Source organism: Phyllopteryx taeniolatus, chromosome 1 (assembly GCF_024500385.1).
Source record: "Phyllopteryx taeniolatus isolate TA_2022b chromosome 1, UOR_Ptae_1.2, whole genome shotgun sequence".
Taxonomy (NCBI): domain Eukaryota; kingdom Metazoa; phylum Chordata; class Actinopteri; order Syngnathiformes; family Syngnathidae; genus Phyllopteryx; species Phyllopteryx taeniolatus.
Window position 1 is genome coordinate 14,907,581 of NC_084502.1, and position 27,998 is coordinate 14,935,578.

General features: G+C 42.2%; 1 protein-coding gene across 4 annotated transcripts; it reads right to left on the reverse strand.

Moving 5' to 3' along the window:
- Positions 1–658: 658 nt before the first annotated feature.
- On the reverse strand, positions 659–27,986 carry acvrl1 (activin A receptor like type 1). 4 transcript variants are annotated; one of them, XM_061774586.1, is made up of 10 exons: positions 13,569–13,981; positions 8,923–8,994; positions 7,701–7,937; positions 6,469–6,674; positions 6,287–6,386; positions 6,057–6,203; positions 5,694–5,969; positions 5,408–5,605; positions 3,758–3,888; positions 659–1,263 (listed from the first exon to the last, which is right to left on the reverse strand). In XM_061774586.1, exons 2-10 carry the CDS (start codon positions 8,990–8,992, stop codon positions 1,081–1,083), a joined length of 1,548 nt encoding a protein of 515 aa, XP_061630570.1. In that variant the 5' UTR covers positions 8,993–8,994; positions 13,569–13,981; the 3' UTR covers positions 659–1,080. The 4 variants fall into 4 exon arrangements, 3 of the variants coding, with proteins under 3 accessions (XP_061630570.1, XP_061630560.1, XP_061630578.1); XM_061774576.1 differs by having other exon boundaries at positions 5,694–6,203; positions 13,569–13,984; XM_061774594.1 differs by lacking the exon at positions 6,057–6,203.
- Positions 27,987–27,998: the final 12 nt, after the last annotated feature.

Here is a 27,998-nt window from a genome sequence, read left to right on the forward strand (position 1 = left end):
CACTAACTCACGCACACAAATATTCAGACAACACAATGGAACTTGTTTGTACTAACCAGAGGGTACACTTGGTTGCAGAGTTTAATTTGATTTGCTTCACATTAAATTAACTGCTTCATGCTCCAATGTGACCATGTTTGCTCTTCAAATTGGTGAGTCCAAATGGAATAGAGGGGAAATAAGGAAATAGCTAATGATGAAAACAATGCTCAACCATTTGACAGATGGAAATCATCTGAGTATTCACAGTGTGAAAAATAAACACACAATCTTGCTTGAAATGGTTCTTTATTATACTTCATTAATCCCATAGGGGGAAATTATGTCTTTTTTTAATACATCTTAACCTGTCTGGCGTTTTAATTTAAATGTGGCATTTTAATTTCATTGGCTTTTTGCTATGACTTTCCCATTTGTTTTCAAACATGTAATATAAGATGACTAAAAGGAAATGTGAATATTGGTATTATTATAGTATCTATACAATAATGCCTTTCCAATGCCAGCAATCACTTTTTAAAGAAAGAAAAAAACAACAACAACACATTAACCTGCAACACCAAATCGATTGTATTCCACTATTATTGTTTGGTGACCTCTAGTGATCAGAAATAGGATTACGTTTGATTAAAGCCTATAAAAGAAGAGTTCAGACACGTGAAAAATACGGTTTTTATTCAAAATATATAATAAAACATATGTAAATGGTAATTTGTTTCAAGAGAAGAAATCTAGAACAATACTTTGTAATAAATTGTGTTCCGTATACAGTATATACACAACTACATACTCAAGTGTCTGTGCTGCTAAAAAGGTCAAAAGGTGCTTATAGAACAGGCGTTGTGCTAGGTTGAGCATAATAATTCTTATTCTTAAATCTCTTTCTGTGTCTGTTCTCAGGAATTTTGGGAACTTTGATCAGGGGGAAGACAAATAGCCCACAGTGCACAACATTTTAACACTACTGCTGAAAATGATATTGTTAGACGAAAGTGGAGTGAGTACGTGTGTGAGTCATTATCTTAATATGTGCTCATGATATTCACCACCATGCTGGCGGGAATGTGGCACGAAATCACTTCAAGCTTCTTCGGTCTGCTTCTGGCTGACTGGAGTCCAGATGTCCTGTTTGAGTTTCTTGACGGTGAAGTCACTGTCAGGGTCTAGTTTGGAGAGGGTCTTCTTCACTCGCAAAGCTGTGAGGCGGGCTGGTGGGTTCTGGTACCAACACTCCTTCATGATCTTCACTATGGATGACATTATCTGGACACACACACACACACAATATACGGACTGACTATTAAAGTTGGAAATGTTCTGGATGTGGACAGCACTGACACTGAATGGGGCGGTTCAAGGTAGGGGCGCAAATTTGCTGGATCTCGAGGGAGTATTGTGAGTGTCTTTCATATGGAGATGTCGCAAAATTAGTGTATTACTGATGTCACAGTAGAGCCGGCATTTATTTGCCCATGTGTCTGCTGTCAGCGACAACTCCACTGGTGCCTTGAGATACGAGTGACCCAACTAATCAGTTTTTCGAGAGAAATGAGCCTTCATTTGTCAGATTTTTTGTCTTGACTTGCGAGCAAAAAATTGAGATACGAGAGCTCTATGATGGCAGTGAACTCAACTCAGTTCACTTCACAGCAAACACCAGTTTGGCAGATAGTGAACCCATCTTCCAACAACTATTTTTTAAGCTGTTTAATGCCACTCCTGGTGAAAGCTTTCAGTCAAACTAAACACGAAATAAAAAGAATTACACCTCGTGTATTTAAAACAACGACACAGCTTTGCCTTAGGTAAGTCTGCTTAGCTTAACATTAAAAAACAATACTAAACTCCACAGGCAGGCTAACAAATAGCATCAGTGCCTCTGTGTTATAACCCTTTAAGCAAAAATAAATTTGAACACAAACGGTGCAGCAACACATTTAGACAATATAACAATACTCACAGGCATATATTCTTTATCCTCTGCAAACCCCCCCCCCCCCCCAACTAATATAACTGTAGATTACTGAGACACTTACAGTAGTTGAGTGGAACGCTTCTTCGTTTGTCAACATGGCTGTATTATACTGCCGCCTGGTGGCAGAGTAGCCTTCGTGAGCCAATCAAAATGACTCATTTTGGGGGAAATAAAAACAGCCGCGTAATTGTGTTTGCTTTACAGACTTTAAAAAAACCAACATCTTCGTCATTCAGCTCTTAAATTGTGACTCCCCAAACTTGGAATATTTCAGCCCACTTCTAACTTGAGAAAACACCTGGCGGTGTTTGCTGCTTCTTCATGAAGTCATTTAAGTGAATAAAACAAATCATGTTTCTGTAGGGCCCAATGCATGTGTTGTTGGTTTTTGGGCAGTTAAAAAAGGAAATGGTGGCAGTGTGTCGACTCCCATATATTATTATTATTTTATTTGATTTGCTGTTCATGCTCTGATTTAAAAAAAAACTAATCAGATGTTACTCACAAGTTACTCTTTACTTGAGTTGTTTTTTCATTGAGTACTTTGTTACGCTTACTCAAGTAAATGTTTGGATGACTACTTTTTAGTTTTACATATTATTCTAAAGTAACAGTATTCTTACTTGAGTACAATATTTGTCTACTCTACCCACCTCATAACAAATATAATAAAACATTTGAGCCTAATGTGTTTTGTGTTCAATTACAATAAGATTTTTGTTACTTCTATGTTGAAAAACAGCATCAGGAGTTGCCACTAAACCTCCTGTTAATCCAACCTAAAGAGATGTTAGTTGGACTTTATTCATAGAAAGTGTAAATGCATTTGCCATTATTATTATTTGCCATAGTTGTTGGTTATTTCTTATTTATTTTTCCATAATTAATTTTAGCTGATACCTTTACAAGACACAAAATGAATGTGGGAAATTTGACCTGCACTGTCCAATAACCAGATATTTATTTCACAGTCACACTCGTTGAATTTTCGTGACTGAACTGATTTCCAAACCCTGAATTGTTTCGGATCATATTGTTCTGGATGAACCAATATTGTCCTTGAATCGAATCAGCAACCACGAATCGTAATATGAATCAAATTGCTGCCATAATGAATCATTCCACCTCTAGCAAACTGTTTAACTCTTTACACTCTAGTTAGTCATGTTACTACTATATGTTTTTATAAAGCATGATATCATAGCGTGCTATTACATTGGGGTTGTGGCATTTTAATTAATTTCAATGGGGTATGGTGATTTGAGATATTTTGAGTTACTGTACAAGTGTGGTCACAGAACAAATTGAACCACATATGAAGGCACCACTGTACTTCCAACACAACAGGGCGGGAAGGGGGTCAGGGGCTCCATATTCCCTTTCACCCAGCCGTTGTCTTGCATCTGTTAGACCTCTGATACTACCTCAGAAAACGGAACATTTAAGGGTCACACACAACATCAACGCAGGACAAAGGCTGTTTTCTTGGCATAAATAAGTAGTATGAAAGGGGCTTGCGGCGGGACAGCTTCTGTGTGAAAAGGAATACCGGTACTGTAACAGAAAAACCTGGCTGGGGTGTGAAGTTGACCACATGAAACTCACTTCTCCAGCCACTTTGTGTTAAAAGCAATTGTTGCTGTCTGACAAGTATCACTCCATATAATGAGCATGCTTAAACCATTTAAAAGATCAATGAAAAGCGATGTTGTTGTGAAAAAACCATGCAAGTGAACAGGGCAATTCGAGAGGGGATGTTTGAACATGTAATCATGGCCCTACTGGGTGGGAGTGCAGCCGGTTGTGCAAGATGGGCCTCTGCTGGTCCACACAGACCACTTTCTTCATCTCTTCAAAGCTGGGATCGGAGGGCACCAGGTCAAAGAAGGGAGGACGGTACTCTTCCACAATTCCTGAAAAAAAAAAAGATATAAACTGCACAACTTCTACTCTGAGAAATATTGCAACACATTCCTTGAGGCCGAGGGGGAAACTGTGCCAGCTGGAAGGCACCATGTTGTAAGAAGACTATCACCCTTGTGAGAAGACAACTTGTGAACCTCATACTGACATATTTTTTAAATCTTTGCATACATTTTGAGAACGTGGATATCTCTGCACTGCAGGCCTGAAATAGCGATCCTTATTGAGTTAGGTTTTGGTGGGAGCACATTTGATTACACAAGAACACAGGAAAAGATAGAAACTCTCAAGTGACCATGGTGGGATTAGGGAATTGCACGCACAAAATGGTATGGATGTGTGTAGGCATCTAGCACAGTCAATTATTTGTGTGTGTGAGACTATGTGCATGTATCCATCTGCATACTGGCACTCCGGCGTCTGGTGTATGTACAAGCGAGTGCTGACACCAGATAAGACTGTTTATAATTATGGTAGTGCTAATCATGAGAGAGGATAGTCGAGACAGACACAGACAAGGGAAACAGCCAAGTGCTGAGAGACACGGGACTAACTGCCTCTAATGTACATGCAACCAGCCAAACATGTCTGAGAAAACACAACACATACAGAACACAGTGTATTTGCTTCCATTCTTTCCATAAACTCATTATAAGAACTTTGAAAGTCAAACACATGACACTCGATGAATACGGCTTTCTTTGGCTTTAGAACAAATTGTTCCCACAATGCATTTAGAAATAATCTGTTTACCACTGTATCATACTCTACAAACAATATTTAAGTCATTGATTGATAATTATAAATGGTCATACAAGAATAAAAAGGAGCTATCCGCTGATAATTGTAAAATGTCAAAACAATAACTTTGACTGCAGCGTACTGACAAAAGTGTAGAGCGAGGACTGTGGACTCTGAATGAGGATTACTGCTCATTTAACCATATTGTACCGAGCAACCAGGACCGAGACCTACCATAATCCGAGATCAAGAGTCTTTGCCAAATAGTGGCTCGTGAACTACCAGTGGCTCGCCAAATATTTTTAGTAGCTTACCGAAGAGTGAAATAATATGCACATTAAAGTCTCTGCATGTTTTAACAACCATTCAATTCAGACGACACTTAAAGTCCCTGTGAAGGTCAAATAAATGTAAATGTAAATTTGACATACCACAGAGAAGAATATTGTCGTTAACCGTGCTAAACTTCAATGATTTAAAATTGACGACTACTACTCCAATTACTACCACTAAGAATGATAAATTGGTTGTATAGAGAGCTTTTCTATACATGTAAAGACAATTTACAACTAATATATATGTATACATGTGTGTGCGTGTGTTTGTATATATACATATATATAAATTGCTCTTGCATCCTTCGACTTTCCTAAAAGTTTGGGACTTTTCGTTGGGACACCCATGCTGTAGATAGCAACCAAATCTGTGGTTAAGCTCAGAAATGTTTGACTGCCGTACCATTCGACTCTATGCCATTAGTGTGGTTACCATTGACGATTGTTCTGCGTGAAATTTCCCAGAAGACCAAGGCCAGGGCCCAGATGTCTGTTTGTTTGTAGGATTCGAAGACATCCATTCGTATGCTTTCATCCAGCACCTCAGGCGCCATATAGCGTTTGGTCCCCACACGAGGGTTGTGGCCCATATCCAGATAGTCACTGGACTGAGAGTGAATCACAGCCAGACCTAACGAAGAAGTAAAGCAGTGTGGCACCCTGTACAAGTCTTGCTGATACATTGTGAGGAGCTGTAGTTGCTTGTGCTGAATTCTCACCAAGGTCAGCGATGCAGCACTGCCCGTTCCTCTTCACCAGGATATTTCTGCTTTTCAGATCCCGGTGGCCGATGGCAGGTTTGCCCTGGGAGCTCACGATCTCGGTGTGGAGGTGGACCAGGCCACAGGCCACAGACAGACACATCTTCAGGCAGCTCTCAGGCTCTAAGCTGCTGTACTGCAGGAAGTCGTAGAGTGAACCCAGCTCGTGAAAATGGGTGACGAGCCACAGCTGCGTGCTGGAATTCTTGGATGTCATATCAGAGGCTATGAAACCTGAAGTGGGAATAGAAGACAGCTGTTTATAGAATTGGCCTTTTCCCTGATGCTCCACATCTGCTGGTATGAAATGTAGCGCAGTACCCAGAATGTTGTCGTGCCTAAGCTGCACAGTATTGTAGATCTCGGTCTCTCTGAACCAAGACTGCTCGTCTCTAGAGGAAAAGATCTTGACTGCTACACTCTCCCCCATCCAAGTTCCCCTCCACACCTCCCCATACCTGCCTTTACCTGGGATGTCAACAATGAAATGTATTTGTGAAGTACAAAAATAGCAAAAAGCAACAGAAGAGGTGATGATAATTAAGACTAACCAACACATTCGACAAGAGAAATCTGCCTGGCCATAGTCCTTTGGACCAGATAGGGAAGCCCGGTCCCACTCCCTGATGTACAGAACTCATCAAATATACGCTGGAAAACAACACAAAGATTGTCTATACTCAAATTATGTAATATGCTGTAACTCTCCCACATTCAACATCAAATCCCTTACACCATAAGTGGGGTCTTCTCCGTTCGGGACCTTGGACATGGTGACATCTTGGTCATCGGCATTTTTAAGGCGGACGTGCACACGCCGGAAGCGCAGGAAGATCAGCAGGCCGCACAAACTGACAGCCATGAATAAGAGCAGCAGAGCCACGGTAATCCACAACTCTGGTTTGGTTTGCTGCGGCGCTTTTGTGGTCGTCTCGCCATCTGCATGCACAAATGCCATATTTAAGTTTCATAACATGGATGATGTTATCAGTCTAGGCTCCATTTTGACTGTCAGTAAACTGCAGCTGGTGATGTCATTATTAAAGTACAGTACATCAAGAACGGTAGTAGTAGTAGCATTTAAAATTTTCCCGATCATTTTCCCATTCAAAATACAATTGTCAAGGGGGGCGGAGGCGTTGGGTGCTGACAGATATTTTTCTCAATTGTAATACATTGTTCAAAGTGGCTCGAGGGAGTGGCTGTGTTACCCACAACTCCGGAAATTCAGCCGCATTTGGCAGGTTGGTGGGTGTACCGACTATAACCCTTACAGGTGAACTTCATTTGATCTTCTCTAAACTTTAGAATGCAACGTCCAACGGCTCAATGCTACATTACTTTTGCCAACTTTCTGTTCTGCAACAAGGAGATGAAGGTCAAAATCTCAACAGGTGTTTGATCCATGAATTGACTGGTTCAATTAGAATGTGTTTTTAAAGAGTCCTCCCATTTTGACATTTTGAGCCGAAGACAACCGCTAACAATCGATCAACAGTACGAGGCTTCAAAAAGAAAGTGCTTAAGAGTGTCACAGAATGGCATCAGCAGGTGACAACAGAGATACTGGACGAGTCACAGAAAGGCATACAAGTGGACGTCCTTGGAAATTTCAATTCAGCTCCTTGTTAGAGAACAGCAAGTTATGCAAAGATGACTAAAACACTGACCAATTTACAGGTCAAATTATGGGCAAGCTGGAATGTGTTCAACTATGTAGGTATCAAGAATATAGATTGTGAAAAGAAATAATCAATTTTGTCAGACATATTTGTTCACGTATCAGTTCACCTGTAAAAGTTAGAGTGCATTTGAGGTTTATCACGAAGTTTCACTCAATGAATACCGCTAACATGTATTTGTTCAAAGTGGAGTGGCTCTATGAACACAAAAGCACACTGACTTCAAGGTTTCAAAGTGGGAAGTTCATATACACTACTGTACTGTCAGGTTTTGGGTACTGACTGATGTTTGGAGGCGGCGTTGCAATGGCATTGCATTGGTTCTCTTTGCAGCAGTAGACGTGGAAGAGTTCAAAGGACGTGAAGCACTGCTCTCTGTAGTTGTGGTTAAAGAAGCATCCCTTCTCCTCGTGGCCGTACACCCACGTGTAGAAGCAGATGTCCCCCCTGCATGTGTCGTTCACGCACGTGCCTTTGTCATTCTCGCACGTACACAGCAGCTTCCCGTCATCCTTTGAATCTGCAAGTGATCAAGAGGTACTGTAAAGGGATGTGTTGTTTGTCCTTTCACATTTATTACCAATTTCCGGAGAAGTATGATTTGGCAGATTTTTATCCAGACATACAGTATGGTCGGATTACTAATAAAACATTCTATCCAACAAAACTTTGTGGGAACTGACTTTTATTTTTTTGCCCACCAGGAGGCAGAGGAGCGGTTCAAGATGATCACAATGGAGCGCTAGTTTTCATCTTTTGTGAGATTATAAGGTTCGCACTTGCCTTGTACATTATGTCTCTATGTGTCAGTCTTTTGACTGACAGGTGATCAATTCATGGCATTTCACCCCAAATTAGCTGGCATATACTGCACATGTAATAGAAAATGGACAGACAGATGGATGAATGGAACATCTGCATCTAGCCATCTGCAAAAATGATTAGCCGGAGAACTTTAATGAATAGTTGGCGTCATCTAAAGTGTAATAGTATATATATCTTGGATATTTGCACATCATTTCTTGGAATAATTTAATGAATCCATCCATCATTTTTGTCTGCCGCTTGTCCTCAGGGGTACACCCTAAACCAACTCCCAGCCAGTTGCAGAAGTGATTTAATTATTAATTATAATGTGATTTTTATTTTGATTTTTTAAAAGCCTAAAGGGAAGTGTCATTCACTCAGCTGTATACTTCATGTGGCATGCAAATACAGTGCAATACACCAAAAAAGGACCAGACCTCACGCTGTTTTGGAGCTTATTTTCATAACCAAAGATTTTAATCTTTATGATACAGTGTAGTATATGTATATTTTTTAAGACTATTTGAAATTTTACCCAAACTTGTATCTTGGTAACCTAATTGTTTGAAATGTAACCAAATCAACACATATTTAAATGGCAGGCTTCATCTCATTACTGTAGTTTTTTTTGCTGCTTAAACTAACTGGACACGATATTAGGTAGGGCACCGCTATGCACAGCTTTATCATTCACTTACCTGTATAGCACGCAGACATTAACAGCAACAGTCCAACTAGTACCACTGTGAAGCCAAGAGAGCCTTCCATCACTGTGAACCAGACACAGAATAATTAAAAACAGCTCATACAGTAAATGACACAATTAAAAAACCCAATTGTGATTTTGTTGACATTTTAGCAGCTCTGTGAATGAAATCTAAAGTGGTGAACAAAGCCACGGGGGAAGCTATGAGGTCCAAAACAACGGTCAGTGGGCCCAGCCTGTCTGCCTGTGTTCTAATTACTCTAGATGGGAAAAAAAGGACTTGGGGGGAAGGCGACTGTAACAGCACTCCAGAGTGTTTGTATAAGTGGGTTGAGACTGCGTGTGGCGCTGTGCTACCCAGGCTCCAGGCCTGTCGACTCCTCAAATGCCCCGCTTGCAGTGTAAATATTGATGGCGATGCTTCCTGCCATTGAGTGGCCCCACCCGGCTGGCCGGCGAGACAACGGCTGCTCATTGTTTAGGGCCGCATTGCCGGGGGTCACGCAAGTAGCACAGCCTTCATCCAATGCGGAAGCGTGCTGCAGTTGGATGATCCTTTCACATGCTTCAACTATTGATATCAAATTGCCTGATTAGAAAAAACAAGTAAAACAACATCATTTAAAGAATAATTACTTGTAATGGTTTGTTGTCTTTGGCTCCGGGGCTCCCCTACAGTTGAGTTAATGTAATAGTCCCCATTTGTATTTTATTTTTGAAAATGAACTACAAGCAGACAATGTACATGAAAACAGAAAAAAATATGTGAGCTTGCTGAAAGTGTGGACATTTTTGGCTCATGTTAGCGTTTAATGAGCACAAAGAAGGCATTTCTGTAGGGTGCCTGGTGGCATTGTGAGACACAGACAGACTTTAATATGGACTACTGGCTGTCACCGCGGACACCTGCCATCATGGCGCCGTGTCCGTAGTATTTTATCAGCATTATTTTCCAGCATATTCAGCAAGGTTTGGCTATTTAGACCTCCGTGGAGTGACTCTCTAACATGGACTTTCATTTACAAAAACACATTGGTTTTGTCATACGAGTGTCCAGAAAAGACAGCTACTTCTGTTTCACCCAGTTTTGTATCCACTTTGCCCATATTTAGCTCAGATCACCCCGCCCCCTTTCCTCTGACTGGTCGCCTCTGTGTAGAAGACCCACTTGTGAGAGCGCACGTGTTTGTTAAGTTTACAGCGCTGTCTCAGGAGTGGAGAGATTGGCGGAGATCTTCGTTAGTGACATAGATAAGATAGAAAAATTAGAATGAAAAACAGAAAACGCCTGGAACTCAGGATTGTGTGGACGATTAATTCATATTTCATGTTTACTGAGGCACCAAAAAGACAATATTGCATCCCAAATACTAGAAAAAGTTGGTTTGGCAAAATATACCCCCGTTAAATTAGCAATTGAACATAATTTGGGGGTGCTAGAGCTGTTGTGTTCATGTCAGAGTGCAAAGCAATGGGATATGATTGCTTGGGTTCATGAGGCTTCCAGGGATGTGTGTCACTCACCATTGTGTTTGTATCATTTCAAATCATGACACCCGAATAAAGTAGCAATTTTTAGCATATTAGCCACTAAATATAATTTCGGGCTGCTAGCTGTTGTTCATATGAGAGTGCATCAATATATAATAGCAACATAAGGTAGAAGATCAACTGGAACAAAGCGCTGTTTTGAAACTCAAGCCAGCTGTAATTTTTTTTATTTTACTTTCCTGAAAAGTTTTAATTTTGGAGGTGAGGGGATTTGCGACCTAAATCTACAATATATAAAATACGAGTTAATACTGCCACGTTATAGTATAGTACATTCCTTCGTCCGCATCGGTTATGCAGTTTCTCCAGTCGTTTTTTTTCATTTTTTTCCGGAAAAGTTGTCATTTTTCTACCCGACAGCGACAATATATAAAATATGCGTCAAATCAAATGTGAAATCCCTGCTGGACACCATTTCCACCTGACATGAAAATCTGATAAATACCTAACAAACTATCTTTAGACTTGACACCCAACCTGCCACCACCCCCCACTCCCTCCAAATCCGGTTAAGAGCCTCCTGGACTCCAATCTTTAAACCACACACCATATTGGCCCAAACATTAGCGAGCACTTCCTGCATTATGCAGTCTGCAAGTCAGTGCTGGTAAATCTGTAAATCTAGCATAAACACAACTCCACAAACTCAAATTATCAGTGGAGGGGCACAGCTGGGTTTCATTTATCTCGCTATCACATTATCGTTCACGGGTCCCGACATAGGAGGGGACCCTAATCGTGTCTTCCATCGTAGGCCGGTCTGACATCCGACTCCAGCGAGCTTCCTCCCTGAGCCCTCTCCTGTTTGTCTCCGTTCTGTCCAACGCTACACCCCTGTGACCCAAGGGGAAAAGATCCATTGTCATCTCTTCCTCCCATCGACAGCTTAGACTCGAGGAGGCAGATCTCTCATTCCATCTGGATGACTGTGTGTTTCGAGTGGTGGATGGTGGGGGCATGCAACAGCAAAGCAGCCTCTCTGAGCCCCCGAACTGGCCTCACTGCACAAAATCAAAACCTGAAACCGTCTTAATGTAAAGCAATCCTCCAAGTTAATAATAGACAACATTCTATTAGACCATTCCACTCAGATGTGTACAACGCTTGTGTGTTATGTGTTGATGTCGTACAACCCAAAAGTCACAAATCCAGTTTTTGGGACTTTCTGAAAATTAGAGACTGGAATGACTCAGTGTGTCTTCATCTGGCAGACAAAACAAAGCTTGGCAGGCGTCATGGCTCACGTAGTGCCTGCTTGCTCTCACATGCATGAGTGCTATGGAATTAAGCAGTATTGTAATATATGGTTATACGGTCTATATGTCAAATGTGTGTGTGGGAGCATGATGAATGAGTGGCTAGCATATCCAGGGTTTGAATCCAGGCTCCGACCTTCCTGTGTGGAGTTTGCATGTTCCCCCAGTGCTTGCCTGGGGTTTCTGTTGGTTGTCTAGCTTCCTCCTAAATTCCCAAAACATGCATGTTAGCTTCACTGAAGACTCAGAATTGTTTCTAGTGCGTGAGTATGAGTGAGCATTTATCTGCTGCATATGTGCCTTGTAATTGGCTGCCGACCATTCCAGGATGTACTTCACCTCTCACCCAAAGTCAGCTGGGACACACCCTAGTAAGAATAATTGGTACAGAAGATGACTAGATGGATATAGTATATTTATTGTAATATTTCAGCTACCCAATCTTAGCTCCATGGGAGAGGTAAAACATCTCCCATGATGCAGTGTACTTCTACACCTCTGCAAACTACCACTGCAACAAGAAATAATAAATGTTAAATGCGTCAGTCAAAACTGAGTATTGTAAAGGCAGAGTTTTGAAATCACTCTCACGAGTCTGCAAGTGTAACTAATGCAGTGTCAACTGAGTGCACTGTACAGTGATCCCTCGCTTTATCGCAGTTCACGTATTGCGGATTCAGTGCATTCGCAGATTTGTTGCATATTCGTATTGTGCATAATTCGCCATATCATGGGATTGTGAGGTTATGCTGTAATTTTTTGGGCTGGTAAAATAAACACTTCCTACCCTAAAACATTAAAATTGTAAAAATACAAAAACAAAAGGAAAAATCATTAAGAGTTTAAAAGGTGTTTAAGAGTACAGACACTTTTTATACGTGCATGGTAGAGGTTCATAGGAGTGTGGGCAAGTCTGCGGAGGTTCATACAGCTTTAAATTATGTATAAATATTTTTTTTAAATGCGGTCGATACTTTGCAGATTTCACCTATTGCGGGGGTGGGCGGGAACCTAACCCCCGCGATAAACGGGTATTCCATATAATTACTATATGCATATATAACATATTATTAACCATTGCATTTACTCAGCTAAATTATTGATTGCTGCTTTAGGAAATTTACAGTCACAACATGTCCAGCACAGTTGACATCTGAGGATCCAAAAACTGACAGTTAACAGGATAAAACTTTGGATTTGGTCTTTTAAGTCAACATACTGTACACCAGTACAAGAACCACTGAAATTTAAGTGTGAATACAAGTGAATAAATTAGGATCATGGCTCAGTCTGTTATTCGTATTCCAAGCTGTATGATAAACTCAACTGGGGCAAACAAGTAGGACACAATAAGTAAGTTTCTGTTTCATTTACATTTGAATATATTGTATAATAAAAATCTAAATCCTTAGTTACACAAAAACATTAACTGAATGAGTGGGCGAGTCCCAAATTCTGACTGATACTGTACTGGATGAAGAGGTATTGCGATGGCACTCTGATTTTCACTAGTATATATATTTTTTTATGTGATTTCTTTGCATTACATGTCTTAAATCTACACTAGTTAACACCTTGCCATACGATAATAAACTATTGAGCAGTTAACAGTTGCTGTAAGTAGCTAATAGTGAGTGCACAGACACCGGAAAAAATGTTTTGGTTTTTTTAAATCTCCATCTCAAGTGGACACTTTGACGACACCTGTTAGTTCGCTGAAAACACATGTGACTTACGGTTCGGTACGAGGTACAGTTCATACCTGAAATTAATAACATAAGTCATCCGTCAGAAGTAAAAAAAAAAAAAAAAATGCATTTGACGCCATTACCTGTTATCAGTATTCCTTTTAACGTGATGCGTGTGAACACCGCACGTCTCCCATGTCCACTTCAAGTGTCCCCCGTTTACAAGACAAACGTGTCCATGACTTTCGCGACTTTCCTTCCTCCGCGAAAAGCTCAATTGAAGATATTTGATCCAAAGAGAACCCGCATCCTTGTGGACAAAGTGGTCCTCCAAAAGCTGCTGTTTTTTTGAAATGGTCCATAAACCCGCCAGAAGTGTAAAATAATCGAAGACGCCGTCGTGTGAGATTATCTCATCTCGGATCTCGTTCCAAATCTACAGTGGCGCAAACCCAGACTGCTTCCACCCTGTGAGGGCTGCTCAAACAAATTCTGTCCCATGAAGGGAGGCCTTTTGTTGATGTCTGACCGTGATCAAAAGGCAAGATTACTTTTTTTTTTTTTTTTTTTTTTTTTTTTTTACTTAGTGTACAGTTTTGTCCCACCCCTCATTGTCCCGCTCAACTCAACTCTGCTCTGCCTGGAATGTTCTCATAGCGGTTTTCCTGTTGCTAAACCTCTCATTTTCCCTTTTCCCCTGTGGACTGAGCCCGCACTGCACACTGACAGGAATGTTCTTCAAAGACCCCTCCAACCCCCTTTTATTTGTTACTATTCGTTTTCATATTTCAAACATTTCTCCTTTAGAGAGAGAGAGAGAGAGGAGACAGAGGAAAAAAAAATTGTTCTAAGCAATTAGGACATGTAATCTTTATCGCAATGGAAAATCTGACAGTTACATTTTGGCGCTTTCAAGATTAGTGGGCAGAGTTTCAAGATCAGTTTGAAAGTGCAAAAAAAGGAAATCCAGGTATCACTCGCACACGAACACACACAGGGACACAACATCGAGCTTTAGAACATTTTATATTTGCTTTGTTTAGTTTAGTAAAAGGCCAAAATAGCAATAACAATAAACCGGACTCAATGGAAACTATTTGGAAATCTAATAAAAGAGTTGTAGCAATTCTGCTTTTACACCGATAAGAATACTGAGTTTTGATTGACAGAATCAGAAATGTAGTTTGCAGTGGTTGCAGTTTCAAAGATTTCAAAATATGATATCGCTCAGTTATTATGCTCACTCTGACGGTGTATAAATCCAAACTCGGCATTACCGGATCCCACCAGAGGATGATACTTTGGACATTTGCACTGTTGTCTCTCTTCTGAGTCCACCACACACATTTCTATTGAGATCCCATTAAGTTAAAATGTTGTGTGGTTGTATCAGAAGTTGAAATCTCAAAAAGGTCTCCCTTTCTTCAATTTGGATTTTCCACATCATTCGAATGAGGGACCTTATCCTATCGTTGCAGCCTGATAGTCTTATTGAACATCTCATACGGCAGTGATTTTCAACTTGTTTGTTTTCAAATATCCGTTGCTTAAAGGGTTATAACAGAGCGGCACCAGTGCTGCTTGTTAACACCTCTATGGCCCGTATTGTTTGTTAGCATTAAGCGAAGCAGACCTTCCTCAAAGTTGTTAGTCTAGTCACTCATTTCTCAAGGCACCACTATATTTATATTTTCCCGTACGGTTTAGAAGCATACCAAGAACACAGAACATATTAGGTAAGGGACACGAAGTGTAAAGTGTTTCCTCATATATTTTTGATTCAAATCTTGTGGATTCACCTATTCAAAGTTGTTTTTTTTAACCTCTGCTCCGTTATTTCAGAATCAGAATCAGAATCATCTTTATTTGGCATGTATGTCCATAAAACACACAAGGAATTTGTCTCCGGTAATTGGAGCCGCTCTAGTACGACAACAGACAATTTTGAGACATAAAGACATTGACACAAATAACAAAAAAACAGTCACTGAGCAATAAAGGGTTGCTAGTTATCTGGTAATGCCGGTACTTTTTTTTTTTTTTTTTTTGACAATTGTGCAAAAAGATGCAGAGCAGTTCGAATGACTAATATTGCAATAGTCCGGTGCAATGACCATTGTGCAAAGGGCGCCGAGACTTCAAGCGAGTAGTGCAATAATCTGGGACAATGTTGATTGTGCAATTGTTGCAGATTCTCCTCAGTCAGTGTGCAAATGGAGCAGATGCTACTCTGGCATGAGTGGCCAGTATTGGTCAACAACAGATACGCAAATAGTGCAGCGTGGCGAGACTACTACAATGAGTGCACGAGTAATAATAATAATAATTGGCCCGACAGAAATGTGACAACAAACTCAAAACAAAAAAAATTGCCAGCATGTTGCAATGGAATTGTTTGCTGAAAACCCTAGCTATTCAGCACTGTCGAATATAAAAGTATTGATTTGGTACCGGCAGCACGGTGGTCGACTGGTTAGCGCATCTGCCTCACAGTTCTGAGTTTGCATGTTCTCTCTGTGCCTGCGTGGGTTTTACCCGGGTACTCCGGTTTCCTCCCACATCCCAAAAAAACATGCATGGTAGGTTAATTGAAGACACTAAATTCTCCGTAGGTGTGAATGTGAGTGCGTATGGTTGTTTGTTTCTATGTGCCCTGCGATTGGCTGGCGACCAGCCCAGGGTATACCTCGCCTCACGCCCGAAGATAGCTGGGATAGACTCCAGCACGCCCGTGACCCTAGTTAGGCTAAGCTGTTTGGAAAATGGATGGATGGATGTTTTGGCACCATCTTGTGGAATCATGTTGTCATGGAACTATGTTGAAGTAAGTTGTATAGCTTCAAATAGTGCTTTGCAGCAATTATGAGCCATCCAGTATTTGCAACATACTTCCGGATTTGGCAAAATAGGTAAAATCACTTCCTCTCTGCTCTGGTAAATGGTGAAGGGGACCGTAATATAGCACCCGTGGGAACTTTAAATGTCTACAATGTCTTTTTTAACAACAGATGTCATCATAGAGCCACCGAAGATGACAATAGCCGAAGTTTAGGTTTGATTCATGTTTACATACAGCATATCTCATTTGTATAAAGAAAGCCATAAAGAAAACAAAATGTTATCAAGTTCGGCTTCAAAACAATCCTGGCATCAAACCAGTGCTCGTAGTGTAGCATACACAGGATGTCAGCTAAACCGTTTTTCGGGTTTGATCATGTGACGTTCCGCATGTAGCGGATTACAGCTCTATTCGCTGCAGGGGTCAGTCCATATCCCCAACAAATGGTGGGAGAAGACTGTACCTTCCTCACACCTCTACGAACATGTAAACAAATACAGTGCAGCTCAGCCTCGGGCTAGCAGATATCTTGGCTCGTGATATGCTTGCAAAAACGGGGAGATGCGGGTCCCGGGGTCACAACAGTTGAGAACCACTTTCCTAGGGTGTATACGAAATACAATGATGGTGGTTTACCTCTTATATGATTGGTGATTGCCTCTGCTGTATTATTGACGGCAGTCAAACTTTTTCCTGTTGCTCTTTGATGCCAGAAAGAAATGTTTTGTTGTTATTCATCTACATCCCCCAATTCGCTTGTGCTCAGGCTCTGCCATCTTTTTGCTTTCGGGCTTCAGAGACAGCTGGATGCTCTCACATGAGCTGCCGTGTAAAAAAGAGAGCACATTGTTCTTTGTATTTTACACAGGCCTGTATTTGAGGTCGCTTCATCTCAGTAAAAAAAAGCCTTATTTGTTTGGTCTGAGAGTACAATTGTAGCTGTATATTTGTAACTTTGAGCCACATTTATAAGGAGGTCACAGGTCTAATTGTGTCCATCTTGACCCAGGTCACGCCTTATTTACTCATCTAATGTGCTCCTTCACTGCACTCCGGAGATGTATTTATCCCAGCGCTGACCTAAAGTCAGCAAGTTCCCTTGGAGAAGAGGAAATGAGACATTATACTAAAAATATTCTAACGTGACGCAACAGTCTTTAAATGACCACAACAACAACACTAATGTCTTTGGTTTTTTAGCTTTCGTCGCAAACGGAGAAGACACAATCAGCCAATCGAAGTTAATTGTTACGTAACCATCCTGCACATCGGATTAAAAGATTTCTGAGGTTCAGAGTTCAAAAGCCATTGCATGCCACTTGAGCGAGTGCATTATTGGTGCCTTAAGATAACTCAGTGAAACTTAATTGTCAGTGAGTAAGTAGCTAAGGTTACGTGTCAGACAAGAGGAACATCATCCGCAGTCATTGACTGCTATGTACTGTACATTAATTCTTTTCAGAATTTCTATGAAACAGTCAACTTTTTTAAGTTCACGATTGTGGAGATAGCTTTGGAAAATATAGTCTTGTTCCAGGAAGTGGGAACTATACATTGCCTTTATGTATTATGTCACCACATTCAACACATTACGGTAATGGAATTCTTAGCTAGAGGAAGAGAAACGCAGTCTGACCGATGATGTTTGGAATAATTGTCTCCATTTAATAAGATGGACACACAGTATGTTTGAGTTAGAGATATCTTTCAGTGGTAGCATAGAAAACCTAAGATTCAGTGAAAACTAATGGATGTAACTCCCTGAGAAAAGTGATAAAAGTCCTGTCATGAGGACACAAAATGCACCTGGGTTAGGGTTAATATGCCCAAATATGACCTCATTATTACAGGTCAAAATGGTGATTTTGATCCAAATGCTTAAAGAACCTGTAAAGTGAATTGAGAGATTTTGTTTGTAAATATATTATACACGTTTGAAGATAATTTCTGTAAACGTGAAAAGACGGAACTATGAAGTAATCGTGGAGATATAGCGTTAAACCGGTTTTCACCATTTTAGTTTTCCTGATTTTTTGGGGCGTGGCTGAATCAGCACCAAGTGAGGCGCTCGGGGACATGAGCCGCCCCTACGCCACTGTATAATTTCAAACACTACAGCGTGCAGTTAGCTAGCTAGCTATGCCTAGACCTCGAATATGCATCTTCCCTGGCTGTCACAATTTACAGAACAGCTTAAATTCCAAGTGAGGAGGTGACGCCGCAGACTAGCCTGGCGTCCATCCGCCGACCAAGAGGAGCCCTGGAATCCTCTTAGCTTGCAAGCTGCTGAATCTGGTGAGTAGCACCTCCCAGATACACTTTCATACATCAAACATGACGGAATGTGTATAGCTCAGGATGTTGCTGAATGAAGTAGAATCCCTTTTTCAGCAGGACATTGTTTGATGCATTCAGCAGACATGGCCACAGAGTTTGAGAGCGGGAATAAAAGCTTGATTTTTCCCGATTTTGAAGTTTAAATTTGTATATTGGCAATTTGTTTGAACCATTCAAATTTGTCAGGGTTGTTAATGACACCTCTCTCTGTTGTGCGTCAAATTTAGAAGACATTTATGTTCACTTTACAGGGACTTTAACTTGGTAAAATAATGCCAGTGCAGCAGCAAGTGACACTTTTACTACTACTCCTTTATGTTTTATCACCCTACAGTATATAAATGGCTAAAACCTAATTGGAAAATTGCATATTTACGCCATCAGCTCATACACGAACTTTGTGTCAAAATAGTCTTCCACAGAATCAACAATCTTCTTTGGAAACGCTCAATTTGGGTCATGTTTAGTTTCTATTTTTTGGACCCCTTGGATATTCTCTCTTGCTCTAATTCCTTTTCCTTTTCCTTTTGCTTCTTCTCCCTCTTTTTTTCCTCCTTGGCCTCCTTGTACTTCCACACAGGAGGCTCCAGGTAGCCCTTCTGCCTTTTCTTCTTCTTCTCTTTCTTCGGCGTAGGCTCGCCAGATTTGGTCACTTCAATTTTCGGAACACAGCCAGAGGGGAAGATGCTGTTCCTGTGCGCCATGCTGCGGGGAATAAAGCCTCTCATGCTCCCGGGTGGGGCGCTCTCCCTGCGCTCTGCCTCCTGGCAGCAGGAGGTCAGGGATACCGAGGCGACTGATGCAGCGCTGGGAGAATAGGATGCGAGGGATCCGTTGCTGTGAGACACTGTGCTTTCCTCCAGCTCCTTGTTGCTGTGCTTCTCAAGTAGTTCGGGAAGAGCAAAGCGCCTCTTCCCAATTTCTGGGGGGCTGCTGGGACACAGCGGATGGCAAGCGGTGGCTACAAAGGGGCTGTGGATGCTTGTGGTCATACGCACCATGTGGTCCATCACCCCGTTGTCTTGGGGGTCCTGAGGGAAGCTGAAAGTGAAGCTATCGTTTAAGCGCTGCCGCAGTTTCTGACCCGTGGTTTTGGTGGCGGTGGCCTTTGCCACCAGCTGCTTGAGCTCTGGCCACTCAGGTGCGTAGCTGGCACAAAACTGTTCAGCGACAGGATGAGCCTGCAGATAACGTATTCTGTTCAATGTCTCAAATCTTCCTGTCTTCAAAACCCAATCTTTCAGGCCGCGCCCTTGAACATAGTCCATTGCATTCATATCGGCACCTGCACATTGCAAAAGAGGGAATGTATCAATTCAAGTGTATCAAGTGGGTGGCTCAGAGGACAAGAGTACTCCCAGCAACTTGAGGGTCGCTCGGTCGTACCCCGCCTGAGTGCATGTCATCGCTGTGTGGGGCAAGAATGAGTGTTTAGAAAAGTGTGATATCAGTGTAAAATATTCTTATTAGTATTATTATTATTAACTCAAATATTAATTTACAAGTATCAAGCATAATCCATTTCTGCTTCATAACAATGGCTAATGGTTCACAGTTCTGAGGTTTGAGTTTTTTTTTTTCAGTTTTCATTTTTTTCAAGAATTTCAATTCAATTTCAATTGTGTGGCGTTTGCATGTTCTCCCTGTGCTTCTGTGGGGGTTTTCCAGGTTTTTCCAGGTTTCCTCCCAAATTGCCAAACTCTAAATTGTCAGTTGGTGTGAATGTGAATGGTTGTTTGTATGTGCGCTGTGATTGGCTGGCGAAGAAGGTGTAGCTACCCCGCCTGTCGTCCAATGTTAGCAGGGATAGGCGGCAGCACACCTGCTACCCGAATAAGGATAAGAGGTACAGAAAAGGAATGGCTGGATGAACAGACATTCAAAGAACCCCACCATGTGGCCACTTTTGGAACTCAATTCATCGAGTGGATGAACACATCTGACTATGGAAAGCCCTTTTAACATTTAACAGCTAGACTGGATATGTGTTGCAGATATCTGTAATTCAGTTTTGCCTAATCAAAAAGATTTGTTTCCGATACCTGCAATTACTGTCTTCCTGACCACAATTGTCATTTTACACATCTGCAACGTAATTTTGCCAAAAGTCGAAATGCCACTTTTGCCTGTGTATGGGGTTTCTCATTACAGATATGAGATATAGTTCAGTTGCAGATATCCACTAAGTGAATTACGTATATCTGCATCTAAATTGTAGATATCTGGAACTCCAGTTTGTGATATCTACAATCTCATTTGAATAGCAATAATTTCACTTGTACAATGAAGTTGCAGATATCAGTAATTAACATGCAACTGAATTGTTTATATCTGTATGACAAACCCCATACACATGAATGGCAAAAGTGACGTCATTTGTCCAAGGCGAAATGATTGTTGCATTGTTTGACTCGTAAAAACTGGAATACAGATATCTCTATCTGTCATTTTGACTCGTCACAATTGTGTTACAGATATCCAGCCATCCATTATCTATACCACTTATCCTCATTAGGGTCACCTGTGTGCTGAGCTGATCCCAGCTAACTTCAGGTGAGAGACAAGGTGCGCCCTAGACTGGTCGCCAGACAACTGTAGGACACATAGGGACAAGCAACCATTCACGTTCACAGCGAAGGACAATTTAGAGTTCGTCAGTTAACACAAACAATTCTTTTTGGAATGTGGTAGGAAACCGGAGTAGGCTGAAGTCCGGATTCAAACCCACGACCTCTGAACTGTGAGGTGACTGTGCTAACCGGTTGTCTACCGTGCTAGGTTACAGATATCTTGAATGAAAATTCTGACTTTTAAAATGTAACTATGACTAGTCAGAAAGACATTGTTGATATATACAATCCTAATTCTGGACAGTCAAACATAGCTTGTAAATGTTAAATTTGTTTGCCATTCTCTGACACCATATTTAGCTGCAGTATCACGCAATTATACAGGACTGTTATGGGGGGTTCATTTTGAAGATTAGTTACTTAGCAGTTTAAGTTGTAATAATTCATTAACAGACCTCTTTTTTTTTTTTTAAAGAAAACAATAGCATATGTAAAACCTTTAATTATCCCCTTATTGATTGATGCATTAACTTACCATGCATGAGCAACGCCGACACGCAGTCCTCTCTGCCCTGCAGGCCTGCCTTGATCAGGGCAGTAAAGCCACGGGGATCCCTGACCTCAGTGTCCACAGCAGAGTAGTAATTGAGAATGTAGTTTAGAATAGTGACGAAGCCTGGATAAAGAAAACATCGGCCTGAAATGAATGCTGGCTTCATCCCTGGGTGTGTGGTACCCCAATTGTGGTGGAAATTACCAGCTTGGGCTGCAATCATAAGTGCAGAGTTCCCATCATTGTCTTGGTGGTTTACGTCTATTAGAGGGCATACATGCAGCGTAGTGACGATGTCCACAAATCCTTTGCTCACAGCCACCATCAGTCCACTCTGACAGGCAGCAACACAGACAAGCTACATACAGAGTGTCCCCAAAAAATGGACCCACTCTTTCACTGACCATTATTCTTATACAGTGGTGCCTTGAGACAAGAGTGACCTGACTTAAGATTTTTTTGACATATTTGCCGTTGTTCGGCTGATTTTTTTTGTCTTGACTTGCCGGCAAGAATTTAATATATGAGTGCCGTATGGTGGCAGTGAACGCAACTCAACTCATTTCACAACAGGCAGCTGTTTGGCAGATACAATTCTTCAAAAAACAAGCTTCAAGCTGTTTATTGCCAGTCCCAGTTGAAGTTTGCTGTTAAACTAAAAATAAAACAAAGAGAATTATACGTTGTGTATTAAACACAATCCGCTTAGCTTATTACTAACAAGCAATGCAAAACTCCATAAGCAGGCTAACATATAGTGGTGTCTCTGTGTTATAACCCTTTAAGCAAAATATGTTTAAAAACAGTGCAGCAACACATTTCGACAGACAATATAACAATACATATATTCTTCATCCTCGGTGAAAAACAACTGATCTTATTGCAGTTTACTGAGTTACTTTTTACATTAGTTGTAAAACTCATTCGTTTGTGTCTGCATGACTGTATTGTACTGCCCCGGGTGGCCAAGTCATGCACACCAGATGACGCTGCAATGAATTAATCAGATCCACAGACATTTTAATTCTTTACATTCAATTTAATTATGTTATTGCTATTATTATTATGTATTTATAACTTCAATGTTATAGAGTGCTATTTGCCTCATTAAAAAACAAAAAAAACAAAAAAAAAACATTTTGTTTATTTTTTTTTCAGGGAGGCTAGAACAGATTAATGGCATTTCCATTGATTTGAATGGGGAACGATTATTTGAGATACCAGTATTTAGCGTTATGAGCGTGGTCAGGTAACGAATTAGACTCATATCTCAAGGCACCGCTGTATTTTTTTAGTCTTTATTGACAGATACCAGTCTAATAAATTAGATTAAATAAAATAACAACATTTTATTGAACAACATCTTCCCATGGGCTCACGACCTATGGGTGGGGCCATAGGGGTCGGGGGCAGTGCGAGCTGGGCAGTGGCCGAAGGCGGGGACCTTGGCGATCCGATCCCCGGCTAGAGAAGATGGCTCTAGGGACGTGTAATGTCACCTCTCTGGCTGGGAATGAGCCCGAGCTGGTGTGTGGGGTCGAGAAGTTCCGACTAGATATAGTCGGACTCGCCTCCACGCACAGCTTGGGCTCTAGTACTAGTCCTCTCGAGAGGGGTTGGACTCTCTTCCATTCTGGAGTTGCCCACGGTGAGAGGCGCCGAACAGGTGTGGGTATACTTATTGTTCCCCGGCACGGCGCCTGTACGTTGGGGTTCACCCCGGTGGAGGAGAAGGTAGCCTCCCTCCGCTTTCGGGTGGGGGGACGGGTTCTGACTGTTGTTTGTGCCTATGCACCAAACAGCAGTTCAGAGTACACACCCTTTTTGGAGTCCTTGGAGGGGGTGCTGGAGAGCGCTCCCGCTGGGGACTCCTTCGTTCTGCTGGCGGACTTCAATGCTCACGTGGGCAATGACAGTGAGACCTGGAAGGGTGTGATTGGGAGGAACGCCCCCCCTGATCAGAACCCGAGCGATGTTCTGTTATTGGACTTCTGTGGTCATCATGGATTGTCCATAACGAACACCATGTTCAAGCATAAGGGCGTCCACACGTGCACTTGTGAGTCGGTGGGGACAATACTTCGAAGACCTCCTCAATTCCACCCACCTGCCTTCCCATGAGGGAGCAGAGTCTGGGTTCTCTGAGGCGGGCTATACTATCTCTGGGGTTGAGGTCAACGAGGTGGTTAAAAAGCTCCTCGGTGGCAAGGCCCCGGGGGTGGATGAGATTCACCCGGAGTTCCTCAAGGCTCTGGATGTTGTAGGGCTGTCCTGGTTGACACGCCTCTGCAACATCGCGTGGACATCGGGGACAGTGCCTCTGGATTGGCAGGCTGGGGTGGTGGTCCCCTTTTTCAGAAGGGGGACCGGAGGGTGTGTTCCAACTACAGGGGGATCACACTCCTTAGCCTCCCTGGTAAGGTCTATTCAGGGGTGCTGGAGAGGAGGGTCCGTCGGGAAGTTGAATCTCAGATTCAGGGACTTGGAGAAGGCGTTCGACCGTGTCCCTCGGGGGGTCCTATGGGGTGTGCTTCGGGAGTATGGGGTACCGAACCCCCTGATACGGTCTGTTCGGTCCCTGTATGACCGGAGTCAGAGTTTGGTCCGCATATCTGGTAGTAAGTCGGACTCGTTTCTGGTGAGGGTTGGACTACGCCAAGGCTGCCCTTTGTCACCGATTGTGTTCATAACTTTTATGGACAGAATTTCTAGGCGCAGCCGAGGTGTAGAGGGGTTCCGGTTTGGTGGCCTCAGTATTGCATCTCTGCTTTTTGCAGATGATGTGGTTCTCTTGGCTTCATCAAGCCGTGACCTCCAACTCACACTGGAGCGTGGAGTGTGAAGCGGCTGGGATGAGAATCAGCACCTCCAAATCTGAGACTACGGTCCTCAGTCGGAAAAGGGTGGCGTGCCCTCTCCAGGTCGGGGGATGAGATCCTGCCAGATACAAGTGGCTGAAATGAGTTTCCTCCGCAGGGTGTCCGGGCTCTCCCTTAGAGACAGGGTGAGAAGCTCGGTCATCCGGGAGGATCTCAGAGTAGAGCCGCTGCTCCTCCACATCGAGAGGAGCCAGATGAGGTGACTGGGGTATCTGATTTGGATGCCTCCCTGATGAGGTGTTCTGGGCAGGACAGGAGAGAATACATCCTTCGGCTGGCCTGGGAACGCCTCGGGATGCCCCCGGAAGAGGTGGATGAAGTGGCTGGGGAGAGGGAAGTCTGGGCGTCCCTGCTAAAGCTACTGCCCCCGTGACCCGACCTCGGATAAGCGGTAGAAAATGGATGGATGGATGGATGGATGGATAACAACATTTAAATTAGCAAAAAGAAAACAGCCTAAACAAAATATAAAATGAGTAAAGGTTAATTAGCGACCCAATGAGGTCCAATATAAAAGCTGTACAAAATAAATTGTTACTTACATGGCGTCTATTAAGGTAGAGCATTATTATTATCTTTGTAAAAACTGTTATTGTCTTGACGTTAATTACAATTCTTCTCACCCTGCTGTTAATGTCCAGCTCCATGGCCTCTTCCTTGGTAACGCCTCGCTCCAGTATCCTTCGCAGGGAGATGGGATCATTCCGAACACATGCCACATATAGTGTCTTAGGAGGCTCTGCATACTTGTCATCTCTCTCAAAGTTAGGAAGCGTTGAGTCATCAGAAAGGACACTTCCAGAGTCGGAATCATCCAGATTCATCTCAGAATCCTCAGATGGGCCCGCGCCCAAGCGGGGATCGTCACATGTCGAGGCCATGAGCCCCCTACCGCCCGGCTCCTTCTGCCGGGATCACAGCAGGGTGTATTGTCTTCTGTGCACCATTCTCATCTGGAACGGAAAGATATTGACACAAATATAACTTCCTTGTGTGGCCATTTGACTAACCGTAACAGGCGGGTTAATTTACAGCAACCAGAGAGAGCACACTCACTCTACTCAAAGGATCACATTTTCTATTGTCCATTTGATAACAATGGAGCACCTTTGTCGTTAACGTGTTGCAGGTTAGGTGGTGAGCTGAGACGGCTTGATGGAAGCCTCATTTCACCTCATTTCAGCCCTACTTATCCTGATTTACTTGATGCATAAGCTGCCTGTGCATTATACCTTTTGCCGGTATTTTTTCTTTTTAACTCGTCCAGACCATTAACGGACAAGAGAGGAGCATGACTGAATACCCGCTCAAATACAATCATCATTTTGACTTCGACCGTAAACTGTGAAACTACTATGAATGAGTAGGAGCATTGGAGGAGGGAGATGAGGAAGGACATACTGTAATTGGAGCATCAATGTTGGTGTATTTGGGCCGTTCCACCGAAGCAGTGTCATTTGCTTGTTGTAACCCTCGCCAAATAAACAAAATATTCTGTCTTTTTTCAACTCTAAATTTGATCATTGAAAATTTGTTTTGGCCCATATCAGGTAATTGAATTTTGTTTTATTGTACCGAAATTGTACTCATTTGAGTAACAGGACTGAAAGTAACAGCAGGGAGTCTTCAGCATACAACCCCAATTCTAATGAAGTTGGGACGTTGTGTTAAACATAAATAAGAACAGAATACAATGATTAGCAAATCATGTTCAACCTATATTTAATTGAATACACTACAAAGACAAGATATTTAATGTTCAAACTGATAAACTTTATTGTTTTTAGCAAATAATCATTAACTTAGAATTTTATGGCTGCAACACGTTCCAAAAAAGCTGGGACAGGTGGCAAAAAAGAGTTGCGGAATGCTCATCACACACCTGTTTGGAACATCCCACAGGTGAACAGGCTCATTGGGAACAGGTGGGTGCCATGGATATAAAAGGAGCTTCCCAGAATTGCTCAGTCATTCACAAGCAAAGATGGGGCGAGGTTCACCTCTTTGCGAACAAGTGCGTGACAAAATAGTCAAGCTCTTTAAGGACAATGTTCCTCGATGTACAGTTGCAAGGAATTTAGGGATCATCAAAAGAACACCAGAAAGCTAGGCTTCTGCAGCTCCGTCAAAGCTACACTAACAGATGTGGTGGGGAATTGCGAGTCAGACTGTCCAGACGTCAGCAATGCTGCTAAGTGGCATGTGGCAGGTCCGCTAGTGACTCTTCCTGACAGCCTGACGGCAATGAGGGCTGAGACAGGGCTGACGTCACATGCTGAAGGGGAATGATATTTGGGATTTGCATGGGGCCCTAAACCTCTACCAGCACCCCTGGAACAAGCTACAGTCAAAGGTTGGCCTTCATGTTGTGCTGGCAAGTTTATTTGGAGGAGCAGAGACATACGGCACAGTACTACACCTCATGTATTTACTCCTCATCGAGCCCTGATGTCCATCTTTGAGTGAAGCATGTGTATTGAATAGGTAGAATATGTATGAGGAGACTGGAGGAGTAATAAGAAAAAAAATACATTACTTTTTTTTTTTTTTTTATTTAGACATGTTTGAAATCATGTTTCTTCTTTTTCAAAGAGAGGAAGCAAAAACTATAAAACTCTTCTCCATTTTCTCCAAATGACTGTTTTTACGTTTGACATAACGCAAGTACTTCTTTTTTAACTCACAGCACAGCTTTTGATAATTGCTAATAATGTCTCAACAACCATAACAAATGGGTTCCACCTGCTGACAGCTATTACACTTGGCATCTTTTGGATGAACATTTCACCCGACTATTGCATATGCTCTGTTTCCGTCACATTTTCTGTGACTCAAACAAATCGTCCTTAGCACAAAGATTGCTAGTTTTTTTTTTAAACTTCAACTTCTGTTGCGGCTTCGACTTCCTGCCAAGCCGTATCTTCCGCGTCACCTCTCCACTGCTCGAGCTTCTTTTAACTTCCAAACATGACCCATGACTCCTTGACTGCGTTGCACAAATGTAAGTTGTTTTCCCTGTTACCACAAGAAACGTATTGTAGATGCATCGCAATAAGTCTCACCCTAAAAGAATCCAACCAGAGAGAGTCCTCTTCTTTTTCCTCTGTGTTGATGGCTGAAAAGCATCTCGTTGTGCTCGACTCTCCTCTTTTAAGAAACGGGTTAGGTTTAAGTTCCCCAAAGTGACTGTGGCTCTACTCTGCCCCCTCCCTCCATCTCTTGTAATGACCAGTTAGGTTTTCTGTCCTTGCAGGTCCTAACATAGACTGTGCAGTCCTAAGTCAGGCAGCATGCTCTCTCCTTCTCATCCCGATTACAGAAGATTTAAGGATTAAGCCAAAGAAACAGACAGTGGCAACCACCCTTGCTCCCCTCACAGTCTGCTAAAGTCGTCT

Excerpts from the sequence above, each read along its gene's own strand:
- acvrl1 (XM_061774576.1), bottom strand. The coding sequence starts at position 8,992 with ATGGAAGGCTCTCTTGGCTTCACAGTGGTACTAGTTGGACTGTTGCTG. Across the intron at positions 6,387-6,468 it reads GAGAAGACCCCACTTATGGT|CGTATATTTGATGAGTTCTG; the intron begins GTAAGGGATTTG and ends GTTGTTTTCCAG. Across the intron at positions 1,264-3,757 it reads ACCGGCTGCACTCCCACCCA|ATAATGTCATCCATAGTGAA; the intron begins GTAGGGCCATGA and ends GTGTGTGTCCAG.